Here is a 26,292-nt window from a genome sequence, read left to right as displayed (position 1 = left end):
TCCAGGAAGAGCATAAGGCACCTTACAAGGACACAGAAAGTACAAGGTAACACAAATAAGAGTTAGGTGAAGCAGAAAAAGGCAAATAATAAGGAACCGGGCATAAGAGGAAGGCAGGAAGGGTGCAAACGTGCGTATCTTAAAATCCCGTGCACAGGCTGCGAGACGGCCACACGTCTGCCTCTACGCTTTTTGCGGGAAGGACTCAGGAGGAGACCCGATAGTCTCCTTCTTCCCTGCCCAAGTATAGAATTACTTAAGATATAGACGTGGACATCAGACAGACAGAAATGAAAATGACAACAGCCGTAGAATGCACGGCTGAGTCGTGCAACCAAATGTTCGCCGATGCTCTCCACAGGCACGCCTCCTCCGCAGCCTAGCCCTCGGGACTGCCCTCCTGTGGGAGAGTTTGGAACTGCAGCAGGTGCCCTCAGCCAGGAGGTCTGGGGCAGAGGAGAGGGGTGCAAAGAACCCAGGTCCTCGATGCTCACAGCCCTTTCCAAGGTAAGCGCTACCCACACAAGAAACATCAACTGTTGGCCATCCGTCCCCCCACCAGCCAGGGACTCCTCCTACACTACGAGAGAGTGAGAGGATCCACCTGGTCCATGAGATGGAAGCAAACCAATTGCTCAGGAGAAGCCCAACTCTCCTGGTACTAAAACCAGACAAAACTGTATCCCTTGGTTCTTTATTATAGAGACACTCTGTATGCCCTCAGACACGTTCTTGTGGAAGCGCTTACCGCAAGCTCCGCATCACCCCGGACCCGGCTCTGGTCTCGAGCACGTGGTCCCCTCCCGACTGGAACAGCAGACCCACAAGGCAAGATTCCAGGCCATTCTGCACGTGGTGCTGAGGAGAGACACGATGGCCCTCCCCCACGCAGCCAAGTCTCTCTAGCTCAGACTAGACCTAACCAGCTTTTCCCAACAGACTCAGGGGCGTATTTACTGCCAACAGTAAGAAGGAGAGGAGGTGAAAAAGAACAAAGAAGTAAAGGACAAAAAAAAAAAAAAAAGAAGGAGAAGAAGAAGAAGGGAAAGTGAGCAAGCACTTTCATGTACGGTGGCATGTCGACAGCGAGTGCGTAGCCCGGCTCCTGTGTCAGCACGTGGAGGACCTCCACGGGAAAGATGCTCCCACTCTTCCCTCACCCACCTCTCTCTCTCCCTCACAGTGGAAGAGGGGTCCCTGGATGGTGCGTGGCTGGAGGATTACCTGGATGTTAATGTTTCTTATCTGGATAAAGTTTATCTTAAGCATCAAGGATCTGGGTTCTTGCCACCCCTCTCCCTGGCCCTCGAGCTCTTGGCGGAGTGCGCCGGCCGCAGTTCCAAACTCTCCCACAGGAGGGCAGTCCCGAGGACTAGGCTGGAAGGGAGGTGTGCCGGTGGAGAGCATTAGCAAACCGATTCGGTTGCACACCTTGGCCATGCATTCTATTGCTTTTGTCATGTTCATTTCTGTCCGTCTGATTTCCACGTCTATATCTGATGAATTCTATCCTTGGGCAGGGAAGAAAGGGACTATTGGGTCTCCTCAAACCCCTACAAAAAGATACACAGGATTCCTCTAACTGAAAGATGTTAAACCTGAGAGTGAGCTACTCCAGGACAGGTGCCATGCTTTATCTTTGTATCGTCATATTGATTATCAAAATGCCATGCACCTAGTAGCGTTCAATTATTATTCATTTCAATTCCCCTGTGATTTTCAGTGAGCTGTTATACTAGGATTCAAGAAATATGGCATCTGAGAGTTATCCAATTTTCATCATCAAAATCTATGTTTTTGTAAATCTCATCCCAGAAATATCTATAGTGAGGGCGGTAGAGATACAGTGGGTGAGAGGAAGCTCGTTCTCAGGTGGTGGTCAGAGCTTAAATTTTATGGCTCCTTGTATCATGATACTTTTCCATAAATTCTAACTCAGAACATTAAGGAACATTTCCTAGAGTAAATGCAGGAGCTATACTTAAAATCTGTGGGGGGAAAAGGAAACTGTAGCTCTTAAGCATGAGACAAATCTCTCTCTCCCACTACTTTTCTTGAGTAAACTCAGAGATCCTCATTTGACCTGCGTTTTAATCTATTTCTGGATCCATGTGGAACAGCAAATCTGCTCCTAGGAAGCATTACCATTGTGTTATTTTTAATGTTTTGGCACAAAAACTTCCCTGACTAATAAATTATTTCCAGCTCAGCTAAGCCTTCCACCTAGGACTCAATATTCTGTCAGCACCTCTTTGCTCACCTCAGAGCCCTTAGAGCAGACAGGAAGCGATGGGTACTTCATCTGTAAAGTTCTTCTCAGAATAAGAAGAGCTAAGATGAACTTCTGAAGACCATGGAGTAACCTCACACTCTGTTTACCAGCTTTCTTCAAAATCTTTCCTTTTCCTTAATCTTCAAAATCTCTCAAGGAATTATTGTCATTAAGCTAATTTAATGAACTGATGTAACTATTATGGGGGGAAATTAGAAAATATTAAAGTCTAGTCACTTCCTGCTACAATGGAATTGAAAAAATAACAAATGAATAGCCACATCCCACACAATAAATAACTGGACCACCAATTTACATGTAAGAAAATACAGGCAGTAAATTAACAAGGATAGAAATGCTTGCCTCAATAGCAATGAAACTAATGCCAATTTAAATAACTTCAGGTTACCATCACTCATCTATTTAAACAATTATTAAACATCCAGCATAGCTCCATTTCTTCCCTCCTTGTGGACATACTATATACTACAACGACATACTATATATCGTTATAGGTATCATATATACTCACATATAATCACACATAATATATTACATATAACCATATATGAGATATAAGACCTCATATCATAAGTAATCATATATTATATATAATACATCATATTATATATGGTGCCTCATATATATTATAAAGCCAACAATATAATATTATAATTATTGCTTTAAGCAGTCATTTTAAAAAATTAAGACATGAAAAGAGAGAAAAAAACCTTTTATATTCTCAGATTTACCCACGTATTTAACATTTTTGGTGCTTTTCATTTCTTCCTATGGGTTCAAGTTACCATCTGATAGAATTTCATTTCAGCCTGACTGACTTTCTTCAATATCTTTTTAGGGTAGGTGTTCTAGCAACATATTCTTTCATCTCTTGTCCATCTGGGGATGTATTTCTTTCACCTTTATTTGTGAAGTATAGCTTTGCTTGACACAGAATTCTTAGTTGATAGGTTTTTTCTTTGAGCACCTTGACTATGTCATCCCACTGCCTTCTAACCACCATCGTTTCTAGTGAGAAACCAATCCTATTGCTTTCTGTTCTGTATTCTTTTGTTCTTCTTGTTTTTAATATTTCTATACTCAGATCCATTTATCTTGTTTTCCATGATATTTTCATCTCTTTAACAGAGAGAAATTTATTTCATTACCCTCCAGACTAAATTTCGTATTGTTTCTTTTCGGATTTTGCAAAGGTTTGTGGTATTGCTGCTGTTGTAGCTGCTCGTTTAACTTTTCAACCTGTTTGTATCGCTTTGTATGGACGGTGAGTGGGTCCAAGTTCATTCTCCTCCAAAGTCATAGCTTCTTGTCCTGGTACTGCTTCAAATCTATGAAACATCCAGCTGTGGGAGGTTTAACTGAAGTGTGGATGCAGCAGAACTAAGCACTGGGAACCTGCAGAACGCAGACAAGCAGATGGTATTAGCAAGGTCCAGCAAGAGGTGGCAGGATGAACGACAGATGGGCAGGCCTGTCAACAGAGATCCGGCGACACTCAGAAGCATTAGCAGGGGGATAACCAGCAGCCTGGACATCTACGGTCAGGTTAGCAGAACACAGCCAAGTGCTGGGATCAAAGCAGGAATCCAGCGTGACTCTGTGGAAAGGACTTGGGCTTTGGCATTAGAGAAGCATATCTCCCTCCTGCTAGTGTGATCTGGAGCAAGCTCTTAACCTATCTGAGCCTTATTTTGCTATCTATAAAATAGGGCTAATAATACGTATTATTATTGCAGGGTTGCTGTCAGGACTAAAATCAGTAGTGCACTAGGTGAGACATTTAGGTGTTTAATAAATGGTAACTGCCTATAGCATCACAAATGAAGGAACTGATAATATAAGAAGGGCCTCATTTCTAGAGGACCTGTCAAAGCACAGATGCAGGGAGTGGGTGAACAAGGCGACGATTCAGGTCTGAGAACTCAGAACCAAGATAAGATTCCATTTACCTGCATGAAAGCAAAGAGAGCTGCACTGCGTTCAGAAGTCACCTAAATATAGTATCAGGACTCCTCACATTCCTATTTGAAGCATCTGATGACACGGATACAAAATGAACAACATTTAACAGTTTGTGAAGTTCTTTTTCTGCAATGCGGCCAAGACGTTAACATCCTGTTCCAGTTCCCATGACTCAATAACAAATTGCTCCAGAATTTAGAGGCTTAAACCAGAGACAACATTTATTTTGCTTACAAGTCTTCAATTTGGGCAGGACCTGGTAGGGCGGCTTGTCCATGTGCCACTCAGCATCAGTGAAGGTGATTGGAAGCTGAGGACTGCAGTCATCTGAAGACTTTCATTCACATGATGCTGGCTGCCAGCTGAGACCTTCACAGGGGCTGTTGGCTGGAACACCTACTTGTGGCCTCTCCATATGACCCAGACTTGGACCTGGAGTCCCTCATAGTATTATGGCTAAAGGTGAATGGTGAGAGAGAGAGAGGAGATTCAATGGGAGAAACATAAAACCCTATCCTTGATGGAGGAGTGTCCACATTACAATTTTAAAGAAGCGTGTTGGGTGGAATATACTGATATAACCATCTTTGTAAAGAAAAAAATCTGCCACTCAGCTTTAAAAAAATATATGCAAAAACTTGGAATCAAAAATAAATGAAATTAAATTGAAAAAGTAATTTGATCTAAGTGAAAAGTCATGTTTCACAGAATGATATATAATGCAGTTTTGCAGCTGTGCATATTAAATCATTATTTTGGGGGACAGTCTTCTTAAAATAATGACTAACTTTTGAAGTAAATGCTAATGCTTCTTAAGTAGACTTTGTCTCCTGGTTTTCATGTAGTTGTGATATTACTACAGCCTCCTTTAGTGTATGATAAATTTCTACAAATATTTGTGCATTACACATTATCACCAACTTTCTTGAGAAACAAAAATTCAATATTTAATATTTCATAAAACATGAACTTTTGTTTTTTGAGCTCATCACCAGCAAGAGTTTATTGCAAAATTAACAGGTAACCCCAAGCAATAAAATAAAGTGATGTATACATACTATGGAATATTATTCAGCCTTAAAAAGGAAGGAAAATCTGACAAATGCTACACAGATTAAACTTGAAGACATTATGCTAAGTGAAATAAGCCAGTCACAAAAAGACAAATATTCTATGATTTCACTTATATGAAGTATACAGAATAGTCAAATTCATAGAGGCAGAAAGTAGAATGGTGGTTGCCAGGGACTGAGGGGAGAAAGGAATGGAAAATTAGTGTTTAATTGGGAGTAGAGTTTCATGAAAAATGTTCTGGAGATGGTTGGTGGTGATGATTGCAGAACAATGTGAATATACTCAATGACACTGAACTATACACTTAAAAATGGTTAAAATGGTAACTTATGTTACATATATTTTGCCACAATAAAAAAAATGTAAGAATATAGATAAATAAACTGATGTATATTTATTCCGCATACTAAATGACAAGCCATTGTTAAAGAGATATTCAGAATACTCTGCGTGCCCTATGGAAGGACTGCTCTGTCCCCCTATCTTGTACATATTTTGCTTGTTATACATAACCTATAATTTTCCGAGTTCCCCACTGACCCCACCAACTGGAAGCCTGATGGCTTCATGCAACTTGTTCATATGAGCAGCCAGTGGGCACACCAGGTCGCTGGTCAGCGCCAGTAGCAGCATCAAATACCTCATCCACCAAAGTGGAAAGAAATAGCTACCTATGGAATCAGGGTGCACTTTGTTTTATTGGTGAGTATGTCCTCATACAGCATGCTACACTTGAAAGGGAGGTGTTAGTAACTTTGCTACAAGAATGGGTTAGGAAAAAGGAAAAGTGTTACCACAGTTCATCTTTCAGATTTAACACATACTAAGGTGAGAATTCTTTTCCCTACAGGCTCCTTATCCACTACTAGACAAGACCATGACAGAGGTGAGAAGTTCCCCGTAGAGATGGTACCAACCTATCCTAGATTATTTTAATGCAACTATTAACAATAATGCCCTCTTTAAAAATTAAGACATCTAGGAAAAATATCAAATGGAGGAGGGGGCTACATTTTCATAGCGTAACACGGGACTGCCCCAGGTATATTGGGACTTATGGTTGCCCTAAAATGGGGATAGAAATTAAACATACCTGATTACAAGAATCGTTGTAGGAATTAAATGACATAATGATGTGAAAGCATCTTGTATAATCTGAAGTGCTATAGATATTTCTATATATTGATCCATGTATGTATTCCCATCCAGTGATTATTTCAAAAAGAATGTTACCATCATTTTGTAAATTTCCATAAAGTATCTTGCTGTGATTTTAATAGGCGTTGCATTAAATCCATGTATTAACCTCGGGAGTATTGTCATTTTCACTATTTTTTACTCTTTTAAATAAATAGTACGGTATAGCTCCCTACTTACTCAAGTCTGCGTTTATTGTCCTCATTAGACTTTTATAGAGTCTTCAAATAAATCTCCTTGTCCTGAATTATATTCATAGCCAAGGCTTTAATGTCCTGTTGCTATTTTAACAGAATCTACATCTTCATTGCATTTTCCAGCCTTTCATCACTAGTATATAGGAAGATGTTTTTGTCTGTGTGGTAAATTAATCTTACATCCTTTCCTCACATGTTCACCCCACTTGATATCTTTTGCCTCCTGTGGTTCCAATTCTAAAGTCTCTACCTCAAGTTTATTCCCTGAGCATCAAACCCCTCTCTACAACTCCGGGCTGCCCAGACACCCCACAGGTACCTCAAACTTACGATAACCCGAAGAAAATTCATCTTCTTCCCAGAATCTCCTCCTCCTTTGATATTTAAAATTTCAGTGAGCCACATATACTGTTGTACATGACGGAAACTCAGAAGTCAACCCTGACCCTGTCTCATCTTTCACTATCACCACCTATCACACACCAAGTCCTGGACACTCCACACCCTTCATATCTCTTGAACTCAATGTCCTCTCTCTCTTAAGTTCAAGTCTTGGAACAGATCATTTTTGTTTGTTTGTTTGTAACTGTTCTCCCTCCTTCCATTTTTGTCTGACTCTCCCCTTCCCCTCAATCCCTCCTCACCCTTACACACACTCAAGTTGCTGTTCACACTACAGCCAAAGGGATCCTTCTGAAACCACACTGCTCCTACGATTAAAATCCTTCCAAATTTACCCATAACTTTTAGGATAAAATATAGACTTCATCCTCCTTTGAGGACAATGCACAAGACCGGTGGCTTGGTGCCTGTTTATATCTGCATCTTCATCTCTCAACCCTGAACCACCTGCCCAGCCCTCATCCCCTTTATCATAGTCATGTTGATTCATTTCTGCTTCCCAAAGCAGCCATTCTGTTGTCTGGATTTAGTATGATTCACTTTCTCTCCATTCGGGAACACTCAGGTCCTTCAGGGCTCCTTTAAGAGTCTACCGATGTCTCTCTCTTCTGGGTAAGACTCCACAGTCTGTCTCCAGAAGCAAAACTCATGTGTGCAGGAGGTGGGCATCTCTGAAGTGGGCTTTTTTTTTTTTTCTTTTTTTGGCCATCCCACGTGGCTTGCGAGATCTTAGTTCCTTGACCAGGGATTGAACCCCAGGCCCACAGTACTGAAAGTGAGGAGTCCTAACCACTGGACCACCAGTGAATTCCCCTTGAAGTGGGCTTATACCAGGGACAACACAAGATGCTCTCTGCTCTTGAAGTCAGAGGAAAAGCAGATCACAACTGAAACAGATCAGACCTTGAGACGTGATGGTACACGAATCCAGGTATCTAAAATGGGAAGTGCAGCTCACTCTTATATTTGTTTGGCGTGCATGGTAAGAAAAGCAAAATATTTGTCACAATGGACTGAAAGCAAAGATCAATCATGGAGACAACTCCCAGCTCTGTGTGTCAGATTAAGACTCCTCCCACTTCTGCCAGGGTTGCTGGTGAGGGAAACAGATGGTCAGTATAATAAAGTGTGAAGTAAGGATCAGAGGGTCCGTGACATACCCTCACCGACATGGGAAACCTATTGTTTGTTGCTTGTTTGCTGGTTTTTAATTACCAGCTTAAAGAACAAGGTGTATCGTTCTGGGGCTATCATCTCCAGCAGTACAATGATTCAGAGCGAGTTTTATGAGCCCAAGGGGTAGTCTACTGGATTTCATGGGGGTCATCATGGAGGGTGGGAGTAGCAAAGATGCCAGTGGAAGATGTTTTTAATTTGATTTTTCAGTAAGCTTCTATATTTAAATGTGTTAAAAGAGGAACGCATGAACAAACCCTAGTTTCACTGGTTATCTCTCAGTTTGCCAGCAAATTCTAACATAGTGTAGGGGGAGAGGCCACTAACTTGTTACACTGTAATGTTACATTCCCAGTGGACCATTTACCCTTCCTGTGCCACTGACCTCTGCCGGGACAAAGCAAGGGTGGTCAGGGAGGGCAGTGCATTTTATTCACACCACCATATGCACTCACTTGAAATTGCATTCTAACTTTGAAACTAACTATGTTAGTTTCAAGAGTGTAACAGCAGAAACTAACACAACATTGTAAAGCAATTATACTCCAATAAAGATGTAAAAAAATAATAATAATAAAAAAGAGTATTTCTTGTATTCAGCTACATGCTTGATTCTGATTTTGTCACTGTTGTTTAAACTAGGAATCAGCCCTACTTTTTCTGTACTAATGGATCCATCTCATTAAGTTTATGTAATATTCCCTATATTGCCCTGTAAACTTCACCATTTTAGTTTGTTTTCTCTTTCTATCTTACATAGATAGAGTGTAAAAATATGTTAAACACTGTTTTGTTTTAAAAAACCAAGTGGAATATAATCTCTTTTTCTAACCTCATCTTCTTACTTTTACTCTTATTAACTAAGTAAACATCTGGCAGAAATAGGACATCAATCTGTTTGAGTTTCTATCACTTTACTTTCCCTAATTGCCTCCTGTGATTATACCTTCTTTGAAATTTTATCTTAACATCTGGTAGTTCTCAAAGAATGTAATTTAATTCGGTGATTTACAAACTCAATCAGGTGGCAGACCTTTTGTAAGTAGTTATGATATTCTTATATTCATGACAACATCATAATATTTTAACAAATATTTATTGAGTATCCATTATGTGCTAGGTTTGGAGGTGCAATGGTGCATCAGTTCTCTTTTGGTGCACACCAAATCACCCCCCAAATTTCGTGGCTTCAAGCAACAACTATATACTGTTTCTCACTGTTCTTTGTGAAAGCAGGGCAGTTCTAGTCTGAGCCAGTGGGGAAGACCTTGGCTAGGCTTGCTCACGTGTCTATGGTCAGCTAGGAGGTTGACTGGATGATCAGTTAATCTAGGGTGACCTCACTCACGTGTCCAGCAGTTGGCAGGTGCTGGCCGAGGTACCTACGTCTTCTCCACGTGGCCTCTCATCCTCAACACTTAAATGTCCGTAAGAATCAAACCATTCAATTAATGATGATTGTATTTTCCTAAGATTTTCTAATAATATTTAATTCCTATCTATTCTCTCATATAGCAGGAATGGAAGTTTTAACAAAGAATTTGATGAGGGAGGGGAGGAGAGTGTTAAATTGAGGAAGTTATGTTCTTCACCTTATTTTTCTTCATGTTGGGAATATATTGCGATCATCTTATTAGTGGGACACCTTTATTTTACAGTAGGGCATTTGAGAATGACATATCTAATTTACCTGTTGATTTCATTTTATAACATTAATCTTGCCCTTTGAGGAAGTCCTGGTCTATTTATCTCTTATTAGTGTCTTTCATCTACTTAAGATCCATAAAATCCCTTGTAATGATCTTGCCAACTGTGAGACTTTGCTGATAACCCAAGTGGGCTTCTCCAGTCCTGGAAATCATTTTCTTCTACTTTAAGAGAGTAAGGTTGACTTGACAAGCCTTCATAATTATGGTGATAACTCTATTTCTCTTCATTTGCAGAAGTCAATTTCCCCTCCAGCCCTACATTTCTCTGAAGCTGAGGATCAACAAGATTATTCTTATTTTAACATATTTAGAAGTTTTTCTGTTTTCTTATTAACAACTTGTCAGTGTCTTTTAAAGTTGGTAATATCGTGACAAGGGCGTATCTGCTGAGTGGAATGCTGGGCCTCCTATGAGATCAGAAGGTTGTTTTCCACACACTTAACAAGGGTTTATCGAGCACCTGCAGTATGAAAGGCATTGTGCGGGGCACAGCAGGAGTTACCAAGATGTCTTACAGAGTCCTCACCTACAACCGTACACTTATTCTCCTGGCTCTTCTATTGCTTCACATGCTCTGATTATTCACAGATCCTGTCATCTGTGTACATTTTCTTTGTATTAGTTCTCTCTTGAAAACTTAGCTCTGATGGAACTTTGCTGAGTTGGACATCCTCAGTTCTTTGTAGGGCAGTGCCTCTCTGCCACTTTTATGGATTTTTTTTCTATTATCATTAAGCATAATATGAATTGCAAATGTCAGTTATGTTGTAATAGGATGGTGTACAGTGTTGACTACTCACTAGACTAGCTGAGCATTGAAATTGGGAAAGGGTCTCCAGGCTTAAGTCTGGGAGAGAGTATAGAGTGTGTTATTCTACCCAGAGACAGAAGCATGACTACAGTTCTTTCCAGGAAAAAAAAAAAAGAAAATGTTTGTTTTAAATTATGAATCGCATTGCTGCTTACACTACTAGTTCCAAAGCTGATTGACGTGATGGCACTCCGAGGCTCTGGAGTGCAAATTTTAGTTCCACCCCTTGCCTGTTAGATGACACTCACTCTCTAAGTCTCAGTTTCTTCACCTGTATAATGGGGGTGACCACGGAATCCAACTTAGAGAGCCGTGTGGGAAGTAAATGAGATAATCCATGTGTAACATTTAATATTGTACCTATAGTGAATTTAACATTTAATAAATAATAATTACTTCTATGTCCGTCTCCAATACTGGCATTTAATAAATGAAAGTTATTTGATTTTTCAGAAGTGTTTCATTGTAGCTTATGAATTTGGCCTCATCAACTATTCTCATGATGTATTCATACCTCTGATTAGGAAGAAATCATGACCGACTAAGCTTCGGGAATACAGATGTGAAAAGACGTCAAGTAAATTTATTCCATCCCAATGGTGAGCCAATATTTGGTCACTGGTCACATATGTCTTTAACTGTATTTGAATAGTGCTCCAAACAAAAATTTAAATATTCATTACTGGTCACATATGTCTTTAACTGTATTTGAATAGTGCTCCAAACAAAAATTTAAATATTCATTACTTAATAAATGCTATTTTATAAATCATTAGAAAAGTAACTTCCTAAGAGTCATATAATGAGATGGAAGATTTCAGCACTTCTGATTTACTTACAGGACTTTATATACAAATCTGAAAAGAGCACAACTTTCAAAATTCACAAACAAAACAAAATGATGATAATATTTAGCTTTTAAAATTTAGACTCAAAAGCTTTCATACAATTTACAATTCTTTAAAAATAAAAAACATTGTACTCAGAGATAATATCCTTATAAAACCATAACAGTAAAATTAAATGCCCAATATAAATTCTGAGAACAGCCAAAGAGAAAATGAAATGAAATGAAAATTTGTATTATTGGGTTTTCTCATTCAGAGCAAAGCTGTTCAGTTTCTGCAATATTTGGAAGCTATGAGAAAGTTTTTCACACCAGTGTTTTATCATTTAAATATGCAAAATGTGTCTGATGAATCCTGAGGCGACAGAGAAGACAAAAGTGAGTTTACTGAGAGATAGACTCCCCCTCCCAGTTAAGTCGCTAATCCTGGGGTTTTAGGAAGGTCTCTGTGCCTGAGGAAGGAGTTTAACACCGTGTTCCTCTGAAGTCCCTAGAGCAAGTCTGAGGTAAGGCACTGAGCCGTCTGTGTGTGATACCAGGGACAGAGGCTCTCAGAGAGCAACACACATGTAGATAAAGAACTTTATCCCCCACTGGAGTTTGAAAAAGAAGACCTGATGTTTGAAGACACTAAGAAGATTAAAGCCTAAGATTTTTTTTAAGCTTCAAAATACTATCATCCAGATGGTCCTTATTTAGAGTAGAGAGTTTGTTGGTTTTAAACGTATAAGAAATCTTTAGACTCCCAGAGCGTGACCCTCACCGAACGTGACTTTTATTTTCACTTCTCGGGCAAAGCTCTTGTCTGTGGCCCCCAGTGCAAAATGAAGCCTCAGAGAAATTCCACACTGAGTCAAGGGTTGTCAGGAGGAAGGGGTGTGGCACCTGGAGGGAGACTGACATGTCAAGCAGTTGTCAGCGATTGTCAGTGGGATTCAAGCAACAGCCACCGCCAAGTTCAAGGCGTGAAAAATAAACCCCATCACCACTCCCACCAATTCACTCACTGTTTTCTTTGCTGGTTATATAGGCCAGAATGGAGGGGAAAGTCTGGTTTTATTTATGTCCACATAGGACAGGGTTCAACAGCCAAGCTCCATATGCATTTGAGATGGGGCTTCTACCCGAGGAGGTGAGGAAGAAGGTGATTTCATGTACAGCAAAGAACAAAAGGAAGGTTGGAGGTGAAGGGATTTCAAAACTTCATTCACTGAGGGTCTAGTTGAAAACAAGGTGACTATAGTTGATAACATATATCGTATCATATAATTTTTTAAAAATTTATTATTTTATTTATTGATTTATTGATTTTGGCTCTGTTGGGTCTTCGTTGCTGCGTGCGGGCTTTCTCTAGTTGTGGCGAGCGGGCTTCTTATTGCGGTGGCTTCTCTTGTTGCGGAGCACGGGCTCTAGGCACGTGGGCTTCAGTAGTTGTGGCTCGCAGGTTCTAGAGTGCAGGCTCAGTAGTTGTAGCACACAGGCTCAGTAGTTGTGGCTCACGGGCTCTAGAGCGCAGGCTCAGTAATTGTGGCACACGGGCCTAGTTGCTCCGCGGCATGTGGGATCTTCCTGGACCAGGGCTCAAACCTGTGTCCCTTGCATTGGCAGGTGGATTCTTAACCACTGCGCCACCAGGGAAGCCCCATATAATTTTTTTAACCTTTTTTTTTTATTATTTTTAAAAAAATATTTATTTATTTATTTAGGCTGCGCCGGGTCTTAGTTACGGCACGCGGGATCTTCGTTGCTGCGTGCAGGATCTTTAGTTGCGGCATGCATGTGGGATCTAGTTCCCGGACCGGGGATCGAACCCAGGCCCCCTGCATTGGGAGTGCAGAGTCTTACCCACTGGACCACCAGGGAAGTCCCCACATAGTTTTTTTTAGAACTTCATTCAGGTGTCTCCTCAGAGCAGACCACCCGACATGAGATAGCCCCGCCCATCATTCTCTGCTCTTTTGCCCTGCTTAATTTGTCTCCATAGCACTTATCACTCTCCAAAGTTGTATTATGTAGTTATTTGTCTATTGATTTTTTTTGTCCATTCATCAGCATTTTATTGATTATTGACTCTGGCAGGCCTATTCCAGGCACTGAGATTGCAGCATTGAGTAAAACAGACCAAGTGTCTGCTCTTATGGGACTTAATCCCAGTTAGGAGCGAGCAGAAAGACTGACAATGAGCAAATAAACATGTAAATAGACAATCTGTTAGGTAATGATAAATGCTCTAGTGAAAAAATAATGCGGGAAACAAGGATAGGGCATGACAGCATGAAGTGAGTAGCAATGTAGACAGAATCATCAGGGAAGGCCTCGCTGAAAAGATAGCATTTGAACAAAGCTGAAGGAAGTGAGGGAGAGAGATACATGTGACTATCTGGAAGGGAGGAGTATTCCAGGCAGAGAGAACAACAGGTGCAAAGGCCCTGAGGCAGGAATGTGCATAGTGTGTTCAAGGAACCCAAGAGGACAGTAGGCAGGGAAGAGGAGACAGCCAGAGAGGGCTGGGTGATGAGATCACAGCTATACAGGTATCAGATCATACAGGGCTGTTGCAAGGACTTGGTCTTTGAGTGAGATGGAAAATCTTTGGTGTAGGATTGCAAGATAAAATACAGGGCATCTAGTAAATGTGAACTTCAGATGGATAATGATTTTTTTTTCTAGTATAAGTATATCCCAAATATTGCATGGGATATACTTATATTTTTCAAGTATTTATTGTTTATCTAAAATTGGAATTTAATTGGTCATCCTATATTTTTACTGGCTAAATCTGGCCACCCTACACTGGATGGTTTTGAGCAGAGGACTGACATAATCTGACTTAAGTTTTAAACGGGATTGCTCTGCTTGCTGAGTTGAGAACAGACAACAGGGGCAAAAGTGGAAGCAAGGGCTATTGGATAATTCGAGAAGATGAGACTTTTCCCAAGTCAAAGGAATGAACCAATGAATGGATGGATAGACAGATGGTACTTTAGCTTGACTAGAATGTGGGGCAAATTAAAGTGAGCAATGGAGATCATGCTGGAAATGTCCAGAGGGGCCAGATAAGAGAGGGGAGCTTTTAGTGTCAGGCAAGGGATTTGTACTTCACATTTTAAGAAACGGGAAGCCCTTAGAGGCTTTGGAGCAGGTAAATGATAGCAGAGCTGGGTTTTAGAAGGACACTCTGCTACCATTGCATTGAAGAGGGGCGATATTAGACAGAGATGTTACAGAACTGTTCCATCTCTGATTTAGAGATGCCAAGGGCATGAACTACGGTAGGGCCTGCAGGATTGTTATTCTTTAACTCTAGAAAGATGTTCTTCCTTACAAATAGGCCCAGTACCAAAAATGTTAAATATGTCTGTGTTCCTACAATAAAAGCAAAATCTGTGGAGAGTCATATATCTCAAGAATTCATTGATCCCAATGATGGGAAGATCACCCCCAACAAACACACACCCTCCCCTGGGGATACATCTATCTGAATAACCCAAATGCCCTCGTGTCTGCCCCACAAATGCCAACATTCCTTCGCAGGTAACTTCATCCGACATGGAGAAATAGGGGATAATCTCTATGAAACCATTTGGTGATCTGTCCCTAATATCTGTTTGAAAACCTCCATGTGAGCAGGCAGTTCTGAAGGCTGATGCAGAGTGGCTGGAGGCTGTGCGCGTGCCCACTTTCTAATAGCAGCCCCGCTCTGTGCAGGACTCTCCCTTCCCCCGCAGGGCCATTGTCTCGGGGAAGTAGCTCTTATCCCAGCCCTAGGCGTGGAGCTGACTGGTCGAAAGCCTATTCCATCCCTGTGTGTGTAAAGGGGGAAAGAGTAGAACGTGACTGTTACTCACTAGCAAATTAACAGGAGGTAGAGGGCAAGGGGTGGAGGGAAGTTCTGGAAAAAGCATCCTTCTCAAACAGGATTTAGGAAGAGCCACTCTCACTTCTGATTCTAGACAATGTAGGGGCTGAAGGTGATGAGGCCAGCTCAGAGGATGGCGGGACGGAGAGAAGGAAAGAATCTGGTCCTTGACAAATGGCTGAGCCACTGACCCAGCAGCCAGAAGCCAGCCTGCCCCTACATCCCCGCTGGCTGAGATACTAAATGCCTTGCGGTTTATGCCACTGGGTCAGGAGTTCTAGACTTGCTGCTCACCGTGTCTTCACCGCTAGACCCAGCACAGGATGCCAGGCTCTGAGCCCAGCAGCTCTCAGATGCTGACCGTGACCTCAGATGCACCAGGACTGGACCATACTAGCTCATTTCCATCCCCTGTGCCCACCAGCAGGGCACTGGCCACGTGTGAGGGGAAGCCCCATTCTCCACGTCTAGGAGGGGCCTCCGCAATGGGAACCCTCCTCATTTCTCCCCACCTACCTCTTACTCTGCCCCGGAAGACGGGGAATGATCTGATTGCTGAGCTTGGGAGAAAGAAAAGAGATCTCTTAGCTCAGCTTCTTCTCTCCCTCCTGGAGGTGCCATCTCTGCCCTTGTGCTGTGCCAGGGATGAGGTGAGCAAGTCTAATTCAAAAACGAAGTACCAGCAAGCCCACTTGGCCGCAGTTCAAAGCCACTTCTCCAGCCTAGCTGTGTCAGGAACAAACACGGTATTTTGACCCGTGTCTGTCTGAGCCCAGCGTCACCCTCTTCATTGGTTCTAAACTCGGGAAAGAAAGACAGGGCTATTGTTTCACCCCTTTGTATTAAGGTAAAAGCTAAATTGCTGTAACGATGTGGCCAAACAGGACAGTGGCTTAAATAAGACAGAGGTGATTTCTTCGCTCACACATAGGACAGGTGAGTGCTCTAGATTTTCATTCATTTGTGGACCCATGTTCTCCCACCTTGTGACTTTGCCATCCCCGGTGTCAGTGTCACACACATGCTGGAAGCTGCATCTTTGCCACATCACATTCCAGTTCACAAGGAGAAGAGAGGGTGGAGGGACAGATGCCCAATGTCGTATGCCATGACCCAGAGGCGACGCACGTCAGTTCCACTTAACTCCAAACCAGTCCCATGGGCACCCCGGACTCCAAGGCAAGTGTGTCTCTAGCCTAGTGGCTCTACTCCGTAGACCTCTCATTTCTTTGGATGAGTCACTGACTCCAGGGTTTACTGTCTCCTTCCACAAGATAGAATAATAAAGTCCACTTAGCTACACAAGGCTGGGCCATAACTGAACATCGGTGAAGAGTGTGGTCCTTCCTGGACAATGTGATTCCCAGGAAGCAGCTCCTTCATATCAGTGCTTCTGAGTCGTGCTTCATGGGTTTCTCCTGCCCATTCCAGGAGGGGAAGGAGCTGAGCTTTGTCCACCCAGCTTCTGTGATTGGGAGTCAGGTGCCTGGTGCACGGCAGACGCTTAATGGTTTGAACAATGAATGAATAACTGGGTGGGTGGGTGGGTGGATGGATGGATGAAGGGATGGAATCAATCCTCTTCACAGTCTAACACTCTCTCCTGTGGGCTAGGCCAGAGCACCACACCTGTTCCAAAGTGGGCAGTCCCCAGGCAAGAACACTCTGAAGCCTGGCAAGCAAGAAGCAACACCTAAGTGGAGAAAGCATGGCCGAGAATAGTAACTTTTTTTATACCCTTGTTCTTTGTTTTCTTTGCCGTGATGTCTTGCTCTAAAGATGACACTGGCCGTGATCTCTCCAAAACTTAAAAGTTCCCCCAAACTTCCCTTCTCTGAAGTTTCTGCTGCCTGATGTTGGCTATTTCTCTGGGATTTAAGTCATGAAGGAAGAAGAACAAGGTGTGCGCTTCGGGGTGTAGGGGGTGTCTGTGCACGAAGGCAGGCCCTGGGGAGGGCGGGTCTGCACACCTGCTGGCACTGCTGGCGCTGCAGCCCTGACCAGGCGACAGGCCAGTCACAGCAGCCAAGAAAGAAGGAGCACCTGTGGACCCCAGAGGGATTTCCCAATCCCCAGCACGCAGCAAGCCAGCACGCTCTCTCGTAACAGCCCAAGCTCCGCTAACAAGTTCAATGCCTCAGTTTCCCCTATAAGAAGGTCAGTTCTCTCTATCTGTCTTTGTGTCTTAGATATGTTGATATGTATCGTATTTTAGATTCCCCATATAAGTGATATCCTATGGTATTTGTTTCGGTTTCTGACAACCATAATGGAAAAGACTATGAAAAAGAATATATATACAAATATATCTGAGTCGCTGTGCTGTATAGAAGAAATGAACACAACCTTGTAAATCAACTATACTTCAATACATTTTTTTTTCAGAAAAAGAAGGTCAGGTACCAATTCATCACATTTTGAGGAAAATGAATAAATAAGGAAAAGACGAGTCAGGGGTCACATAAATGAGAAACTGGACTTGGGTAGCTCTCCCCGGGCTCTTTCCTGAGGCCGGTACTCACCCTTTGACTCTCTGTCTCTACGACCCCATCGTTTACATCACTCGTCTCTCAAACAGCTCAGACCCGTTGAGAAGAATAATCCTCCGCCCCACCTTCTGAGTTACCCTCTGGAGAAGTTCCTGGAGCCTGCAGTGTGAGCAGGCCCATGAAAGGGCTTTGCAACCATGGATCTGCCCTCTTGGTAGTGTCCTCTGATAGACTTAAGAAACCTCCTTCGTACAGGAGGACTTGTCCTAGTGAGCAGGTGAGACACCTAAGGAAGAAAGGAGACTTCTCCATGGAAATGCTTTTATCCTCCTGAGTAACCCTCTCCAGGGTGGAGATCAAGCCCCAAGGGCTACAAAGTAGAAGGTAGCATCACCTTGCACTTGGAGACACTCTTTCATCTACCTGACCTGAGTTGAGAGGGAGAGAGGGAGGAAAGAGGGGTATTTTTTTTAACCTGTTTCTGAAACCTGGTGATCACAACCAATGGTATCCCCCAGCCCCTCCTTCAGGAAAGGACTTCATCGGAAACTCCTCGGAGCCAGGACGCACAGGGCGCCTCAGCTGAGGCCCCATCAGGCCGGCCTGGGAAAGCCCCACACAAGGGGGTGGCAGGAAGCGGGAGCCAGGAGGGACAGAGGTTGCTGAAAGATCAGAGCAGGACTCCTGAATGTCCTACTGCCTGTTTGTCGTCAGTATCTGAGTGCAGGCTCTCCACTTGCTATGAAAGGCCCTGATAATTGCCTCAGAAAGCAAACATTTTGTTCCTTCCAAGGAGAGACTTTTCTTTTTAATACAATTCTGTAGGAAGAAGCAGAACACTCCCTCGCTGAGGTCTGGGGATTACTGTGCCTATGGGGTCTTGGGTATACAGTGCACACTGCGGTCTGAGGAGGTGCCCTCCCGGGCCCTGGGCTCCCCGCCCAACACGAGGATCTCTGGGTTTAAACTGACAACGTGGGCTTCCGGTCCTCCCAGCCCTAGCAGGTGTGCAGCCAGAGCACACGGTCTGTCACCACCGCCCAGAGCAAGGCCACTCCAGATCGAGGAGACACAGACAGACAGAGCCCCTCAGCCTAGCACAGGTTGTCGGTCTGAGGCGCGTCGGAATCACCTGCGGAAACGCTCACCACACAATGATCGGGTCACACCACAGCCATTCAGCCAGGATTTCCAGGGGTGGACCCGGACATCACACCCCAAGTATGCTCTGGGAATCTGAGAAGTTTTTCAAAGTACAGATGCCTGATTCCCAGCACCCAAGTTTGAGAAGCATGTTAGTAAAAGCCTCCCAGCAACCAGCCCACAGGCTACAGGGCAAGCGTGTTGCATTCCAGGCCTGCCCCTCCTGAGCGCTCTCCTCGGCCGCAGCCTAGACCCCGGGGGTCCGCAGGCATTGGCCAGCCTGTAATTTGGGGCTGGAAACACCGACACTTAAATAATAACGCTAATAACAACTGCCACATGCCCTGGATCAGGCATTCTGGAAAGAGCTTTTACCTATATTAGCAAATGCCATCCCCTAACCCATACAGGACTCTCCTCCTGAGACAGGAAACAGTTTCAGAGGAGTTAATTGACTGCCAAGGTCACACAGTTATTCAATGAAAGTGCCAGAATTCCAATCTAGGTCAACAGACTCCATGGTCTGAGCTTTTAACCACTTTGCGTCAAATTTTGTGGATTTTCTTTGCTGATATCCAAGGATCCGAACCCCCTCATTTCTCCAAAAGCCAATTCTCCAAATCACAAGTTTGCCAAAAGCTAATCTGTCAACTTATCATGTCACTAAAAAATCTCCACCAGCCATCTAAGGGTTGATAGCCATCCACGGTGCATCGCTGGTTTCAACAGATTTTGAGGATTCCACCCCCTCCCCCCAGGGTTTTCACGTTGCTGTACCCAGCCTGGTGGAGGAAGGCGGGAGGCCTGCCCCCCCACGGCAGCATCATTCTACTCCTGATGCTGGCTCTACGTAGTGCCTGTGTCCCGCCTTCATCAACACCTGCGCACGGGCCCCCGACCTGTGGGCCCCGTGGCAGTCGGGGACACCCTGCCTTTGGCCAGGTGCTCGAGACAGAGAGAGAGAGAGAGAGAGAAAGCGGGGGGACAGGGGAATACCCCAAGCACAGTAACAGAGAGGTTTCCCTCCAACCAGCCATCCTAGACCTGTCAGAAGTTATTCCTCTGTCACTTTGAGGTAAAGTCATCATTCACCTAACTGATTTTCAATGAATCGACAAGAGCCCTCCATTCAAACCTCTGTGCATTATCCTGGCATCCTGGCTCACCAAAGGCCAAGCACAGGTCCTGCTGTGTTATGTACGCTTCTTCCCTTCCCTCCTGCAGCAGACTGGGAGTCCTTCAAGGGCAGGGACCCCCTTTCACTTCTGTGCGTCCAGCACCCAACGCAATAGCTCTCTGACTATTAGAGTGGGTGACCTTAAAATTTATCATTCAACCTAGGACACGTTGAGGGTGGGAAGCGGGGTTAACTGGATGGGATAGTAGGACAAACAGCATAAATCAGGACGGCTCTGAGCAATAGGAATCATGGTCGCTCTATTTGTATCAATAGTAGACAATCAAAGGTTGGTTGGATTAATCAAGTCACGCAAATAAAAGACATTCAGGCAAAAAAATTATTAATAAAAAAAATTTGAATTTTTTAAATTAAATTTTGATTTAAAAAAGTAAAATAAAGACATTCACAGGATTGGCCCACTTCCTGTCAGTTGTATGGTTTGGGTGTCTCTCCGTTGAGATAGGGCTTTCCATGACAAACTCTGGGCGATAGGAACCCCGCCTGCACTGAGTGCCAAAGGGGCTTGTCCCAAATCTACGCTCTGGGCTCTGGTTCCACTGAAAGGCTGATGGTATAGCACCCGGCACAGAGCGAACACTCCACAGCACCTGCTGAATCGAATTAACACACTTTGTTAAAATGTTCATGTGGTTGAGGTCGAGGATGGTTGAATTGTGTCCCCTAAAAAGATATGTGCAAGTCCTAGCTCCCGCTAACTGGGAATGTGACGTTATTTGGAAAAAGGATAACAGGGTCTTTGAGGATGTACTCAAGGTGAGATGAGGTTATCTTGAATTAATCCAATGATTGATGTCCACATAAGAAGAGGGAAATTTGGACACTAACATCCACCCAGGGGAAAATGCTATGTGAAGACGGAGGCAGAGGTCGGAATGATATATCTACAAGCCAAAGAATGCCGAAGATTGCCAGCAACCACCAGAAGTTAGGAGAGAGACACGGAACAGATCATCCCTCAGAGTCTCCAATAGAAACCAACCCTGCTGACGTCTTGATTTTTTTATTTCCCACCTCCGAATTGTGAAAGAATAAATTTCTATTGTTGTAATACGCCACCCAGTTTGTGGCAATTTTTTTACAGCAGCCCGAGGAAACTAATACAGATGGCACATGCTCATTGTGAATGAGAATAAAAATAGTAGGACAAGCATCACCTGGCAGGCAATTCCCCACTCTCACTGCCGCCCGCCTCTCCAGCCGCCTTTCCAACTACACGCCTCTGAGCATCTTCTACGCCTGCCACGGGGACTTGTTCATGCTTCAAGGACATGTTTCGCCATTTCTCAATTCTGCGCGTTGGCATATGCTGTTCCCTCTGCCCTTGTCTTTCACATCCTAGGTTGACAGCTAACTCTGAAATGAAGCAGGACCCTGTGGTCCTTCCCCGCCCACCCATGTCCTCCGCCTGCCTTTTGTCTGTGGAAAAACTTTAGCCAAAGAAGAAGTTTAATCAGAGGAGTGAGAAAATACAGCAGCAAAGGAAAACAGTCAAACAGGACAAAACAATAATAGTTTAGTCAGTAAGCAAAGTCAAGGACCTTTCGTTCCTTCTCGAGGGCTATAGATAATATTCTGAGCCATATCCTATGAGTTGTCTTGTAGATCCTGAAAACCCCACTCTGGTTCCAGAGCTGGGGGAGATAGCTGGTTAGAGCTACAACGGTGGGAGGTGTCAAGGTACAGATAGGGGATGGCAGAAGGGGTGGATGAGGTCCTCCAAGGAGAGTGTACACTGCAAAGGCAAAGTCGGCTGTCAACGGAGCCCTGAAGACACCACAGCAAGCAGGACCCCTCTGTCAGGCGCCTCCAGGGTGTCTTGCTCTGAACTGGCACTGAGGTTGTCCTGTCGTCGTTCTGAATCTGTCTGTCCCCAGAGCTCTCTGGGCTGCCTCAGGAACAGCGCTCCTATGAGGAATCAGTGTTTCGGTCTGCCGTCTCTCCAAATTATTTTTCTGCTTGCTAATAATATTCAGGCGCAAAAAAAGCCTGGCTCTCAAGCTGGGGTTTCATGTGATGAAAATCCATATTCACCTTGAAAGGGAGTGTTTCAGATAACAGATATTTATTTGACCAGACTCCACTATGCCCTCAGTACCATCCCTGCCTATGAGAAAAAAAGGCTCAGCCCAAGGTTTCAGAGACCATTGTTCAGGGTCCTTCAGTCCCTGGAACACAGTAACCCCAAGAAGAGACAGATTAAAAATGAATGAATGCGCTCTACTAGATGTCTTGCCGTCAAGGATATTTACGTAGATAAAAGAGCAAGGGGGGAGGGGGAGCTTCATTGCTAATGGTTTTTTTTTTATAATTATTAGGTGGGGAAAATTGGTGAAGAAATTGGGGGAAGGGTCAGGGTGACTGAGACAAAATTAAAGACCTGCATTAAGAAGCAAGGCAAGCAGAGGTGAGGCTGTGCAGACAAACGGTCTTTTTAGGCTGGTGTCACGTGGAGGGCAGCACACAATAAAGCGTGGAGGACTTCAGGGTAAGGAGCAAAGAAAGCTTCCGCCCGGGCAGCTTCACCCAAAGGCTGGCCGGCCCCAACTTCAATGATGTGGGTGTCAGGACTAGCCCGAAGCCGGTAGCAGAGACTTATGTAACCAATCGAAAAAGTCTCGGCTTATCTGTCTCCCTCAAAGAAAATATGAGGCTTCCTACACATTCTAAGTTTTTGTGGCCATGGAGTAATTTTGTGCAGGTGCTGGGTTGTGGTTACCACCAAAGAAATGTGTGTTTCCTAATAGGAAATGAATTAAAATGTCAATTAAGAAAAAAACAAACCATCCCTCCCCCACTCCAAAAAACACACACACACTGAACCTTGAAACAAACCAATACTTTTTTTTTCATGATCTTGTAATATCAACAGATTCGCCCCCCCCAAAAAAAAAGAGTACATAGTGAATTAGAAGCAAATCTATGTATTTTCTGAAACTGCTGAAGTATCACACACTCAGAATATGAAGATGCTTTTCAAAGCAGGTTTGAAGCAAACAAAGATTGCATTTGGTTCAAGATGTGTTTCATAAAATATACTCCTATGCTATTTTGAGGAGATAACTAAAATTTTGTCAATTAAATCCCGATAGAAAGCAGAATATGCATACCTAGGATGAGGAATTGGTTAAGTGTTAAAACCTATATTATCTGTGAAACAGACTGGCTTTTGGCAAGTTAGATCAGTGGGTAGAGCTTACAGAGCAGCAGAGCCAACATGAGGGCTGTGAGGGCCACAAGGGCCAACCGATCACTGTTTCGTTTGGGACCCTGAGCCAAAGGACCACCAGGGAGGCCAGGATTGTGCTTCCCGTGAGGTGGAGCTGATATGAGTGCTTTTTTTTCAAAGCACATAATCCGTCCCACAGTACAGAGCCTGCTGGGTTCCAGCAGCATAGAAGGTTGCAATGTCCTCTGTTCATCAGAGTCACCAGGGGAGATTTTTAAATCTATAGACATTCAGGCCTCACCCAGAGATCCAGACCCAATGGCTGGAACCTGCTGTGCAGCTCTGGAGTCGGTGGTTATAAAAGTCCCCCAGGTGGTTCCCATATGCAGTCACCACCAGAGCCCTGCCTCCACCCTTCCGAGCTCGTAGGTGAGTCCCCTCCTTCCATTACGTTTCTTCCTGGGTCAGGGAATGCTGCTACTACCCCCTCCTCCGAGTGTCTGCAGATGGCGTAACACCCAGCCACACTGAAAGCTAGGAGAGACGGGCATTGTCTCTAAGCGAAGAGTGATGTGATCCGATTTGTATTTTAGGAGCATGACCATGTAGGCAGGATGGCAGAAGGAAAGAAGAGGGGGAGCCTGGGGGCAAGGAGACGAGTGGGCACGTGACCAAAGTCGGCTATCAGGGCCATGGGAGAGGGGGCCGGGGATTGGAGCACGTGGGAAGGTGTCTGAGATTGAACCAAGAAATGTGTTGACTGTGTCTGGAAGGGGGAGGGCAAGGAAGGAACTGAGGGTAAAAATACAGGATGGGAAAATGAGGTTAAGAGTGACAAGATTAACTAAGAAGAAGACTAACTGATTTGGAGAAGGAGAAAAAGCATCCTTCCACCTGGAGGGTTTGCCCTCCTTTCTCATCCATGGTCTTGGAACAGCTGCCATTACACCTGGTGCTCTGGACTCGGATTGCAATAATCTGTGTTTGTGTCTAGACTATGAGCTGCTGAAGGGCAGGAACTGGTGTTGTTCATCTTTTTTTTTTTTTTTTTTTAGTCTCAGCACCTAGCACGGTAAGCATGAAATAGGTACACAACACATTTTTGCTAAAAAGATGAGTGACATAATGGAATTGGGAACAGCCTCACTGGGAAATCTCCCTGTTATCAAGCCAGCTTTATGACAAAGACGGTTTCACATAAACAGGAGCCAAAATGCCTTATTCACCTGGGCTGCAAATGGCTTACACGGCACGATGATTCCAGCAACCTCCTTTGGGAGGAAGTGTTAATGAGGAAAGGTTTTTCAGCATGAGTCATCATGTTTTGGTGCAGTGTGTGTTTTCCAGGCTTGGCAGCCTCTGACAAAAGTTCTTGGCCCTGGGAGGCGCCATCTTTCTGGACGTGGGAGAGGAGGCTGGGAACGGGGAGGGGACACGGGCTGGGGCTGAGACCAGAGGCTGCGTCTGTCCTTTGTCACAGACACAGTCGGGGTCGGGGCGGAGGTGGTGGGGGGATGTGCCAGGGCAAGAAGTGAACCTGACCAGCACAATCTGGGGAAACGGGGGGTCGCCACGCAGCTCAGCCGCAGAGGAAACCCTGAGTGGGATGCGTGACAGTGGTGACAGCTACAGAAGCAGTAATTTCCAAGAGCACAGGGAAACAGAGTCTATGGCTGTGTCGGAACGGCTATTCTTTGCTTTCAGGTCTCCCTGCAATACCCGTTTCTTTTCCCCAGTTCCCTGAAATGACACACCGAATATGGTTAATTAATCAGTCAATCAATAGCCAGTAATATTCAGACACCTGCTAGATGCCCACCAGAGAGGAATCCACCAGTGTGCAAACTGGGGGGTAACCCAGGCCAGGGCACGTCTGACCCCAAATGTGCCTCAGGCAGCATTTAACCTGATGGTCCATCCCCACCCTCCGTACAGATGCTTTCTAAGTAGTTTGATCCCTCCTGTACCAAGAAATTGATCATGTCAGCTACAGTTCTATTTATCACATAAAATCTCCCTGTGTGACCTTTTATTTCGAGCCATCTCCCTCTCCCCACCGTCACCAGCCCACGCCAACCCCCAAGGGGGAGAGGACCGCATTGCCAATTAGAAGTATGAGAGCCAGACTTCTCTGTCTGCAGTGTTGTGAAGGCTTCATTTTCACATTTCTCTTTGGCTGGAAGTGTTAACTCCCAGTTTCAGGAGTTCAGGGTGAGTTTTCCTTTCCTTCTCTATGAAATTCAGTATAAGTTTGGACTCACTTTCCCTGCCCTGCAGTTTTTTCTCTTCCGTTTCTTATTTCCTTCATACCGGAAGTCAGCAAAATTCTGTGCTGGGCAGTGTCTATGGGTGCTGTTGTAGACAGCTTGGGAGGGTAAGACAGAAAGAAAGAGGAAGAAGAGAAATAGAGAAGAGACCAACAGGGAAAACGGCTGCTGAGGCCAAAGGGGGTTCTCGAAATGGTTTTGGAAGCAACTCACTGCCTCCTGTTGTCTGCCTTGGGCGTTTGTTTTCAGTGCCTTGAACTCAGTCACCACTTTATTTATTCGGTTCTGTGAGCCTGATTTAGCTTTAAAATTACCTGATACATGTCTAAGCATACTCCCTACCAAGGCATCCATCGTGGAAATGAAGCCGTCTTACAAGAAAGCACAACTAAAACGGAAGGGACGAGTGTAAGCTATGAGACAGGAAAATATTAACATATAAATATTCAGAGCCTTATACTCTACCCCACTCGAAAGAGTTCTGGGCTTTTTCTATGTG

At 44.1% G+C, this 26,292-nt stretch overlaps 1 protein-coding gene across 1 annotated transcript in view; it reads right to left on the bottom strand.

The window, feature by feature from the left end:
- LOC132376106 (splicing factor, proline- and glutamine-rich-like) overlaps positions 1-21,630 on the bottom strand; it is an 83,551-nt gene extending 61,921 nt beyond the window's left edge. Inside the window, exon 1 of the mRNA XM_059941637.1 lies at positions 21,515-21,630. Coding sequence (XP_059797620.1) covers positions 21,515-21,630 — 116 coding nt within the window. The remainder of the gene's footprint in view (positions 1-21,514) is intronic.
- Positions 21,631-26,292: the final 4,662 nt, after the last annotated feature.

The sequence above is a fragment of the Balaenoptera ricei genome, chromosome 12 (assembly GCF_028023285.1).
Source record: "Balaenoptera ricei isolate mBalRic1 chromosome 12, mBalRic1.hap2, whole genome shotgun sequence".
Classification (NCBI taxonomy): Eukaryota; Metazoa; Chordata; class Mammalia; order Artiodactyla; family Balaenopteridae; genus Balaenoptera; species Balaenoptera ricei.
Note: the sequence above shows the minus strand (reverse complement) of the source record. Positions and strands in the feature narration are given on the sequence as shown.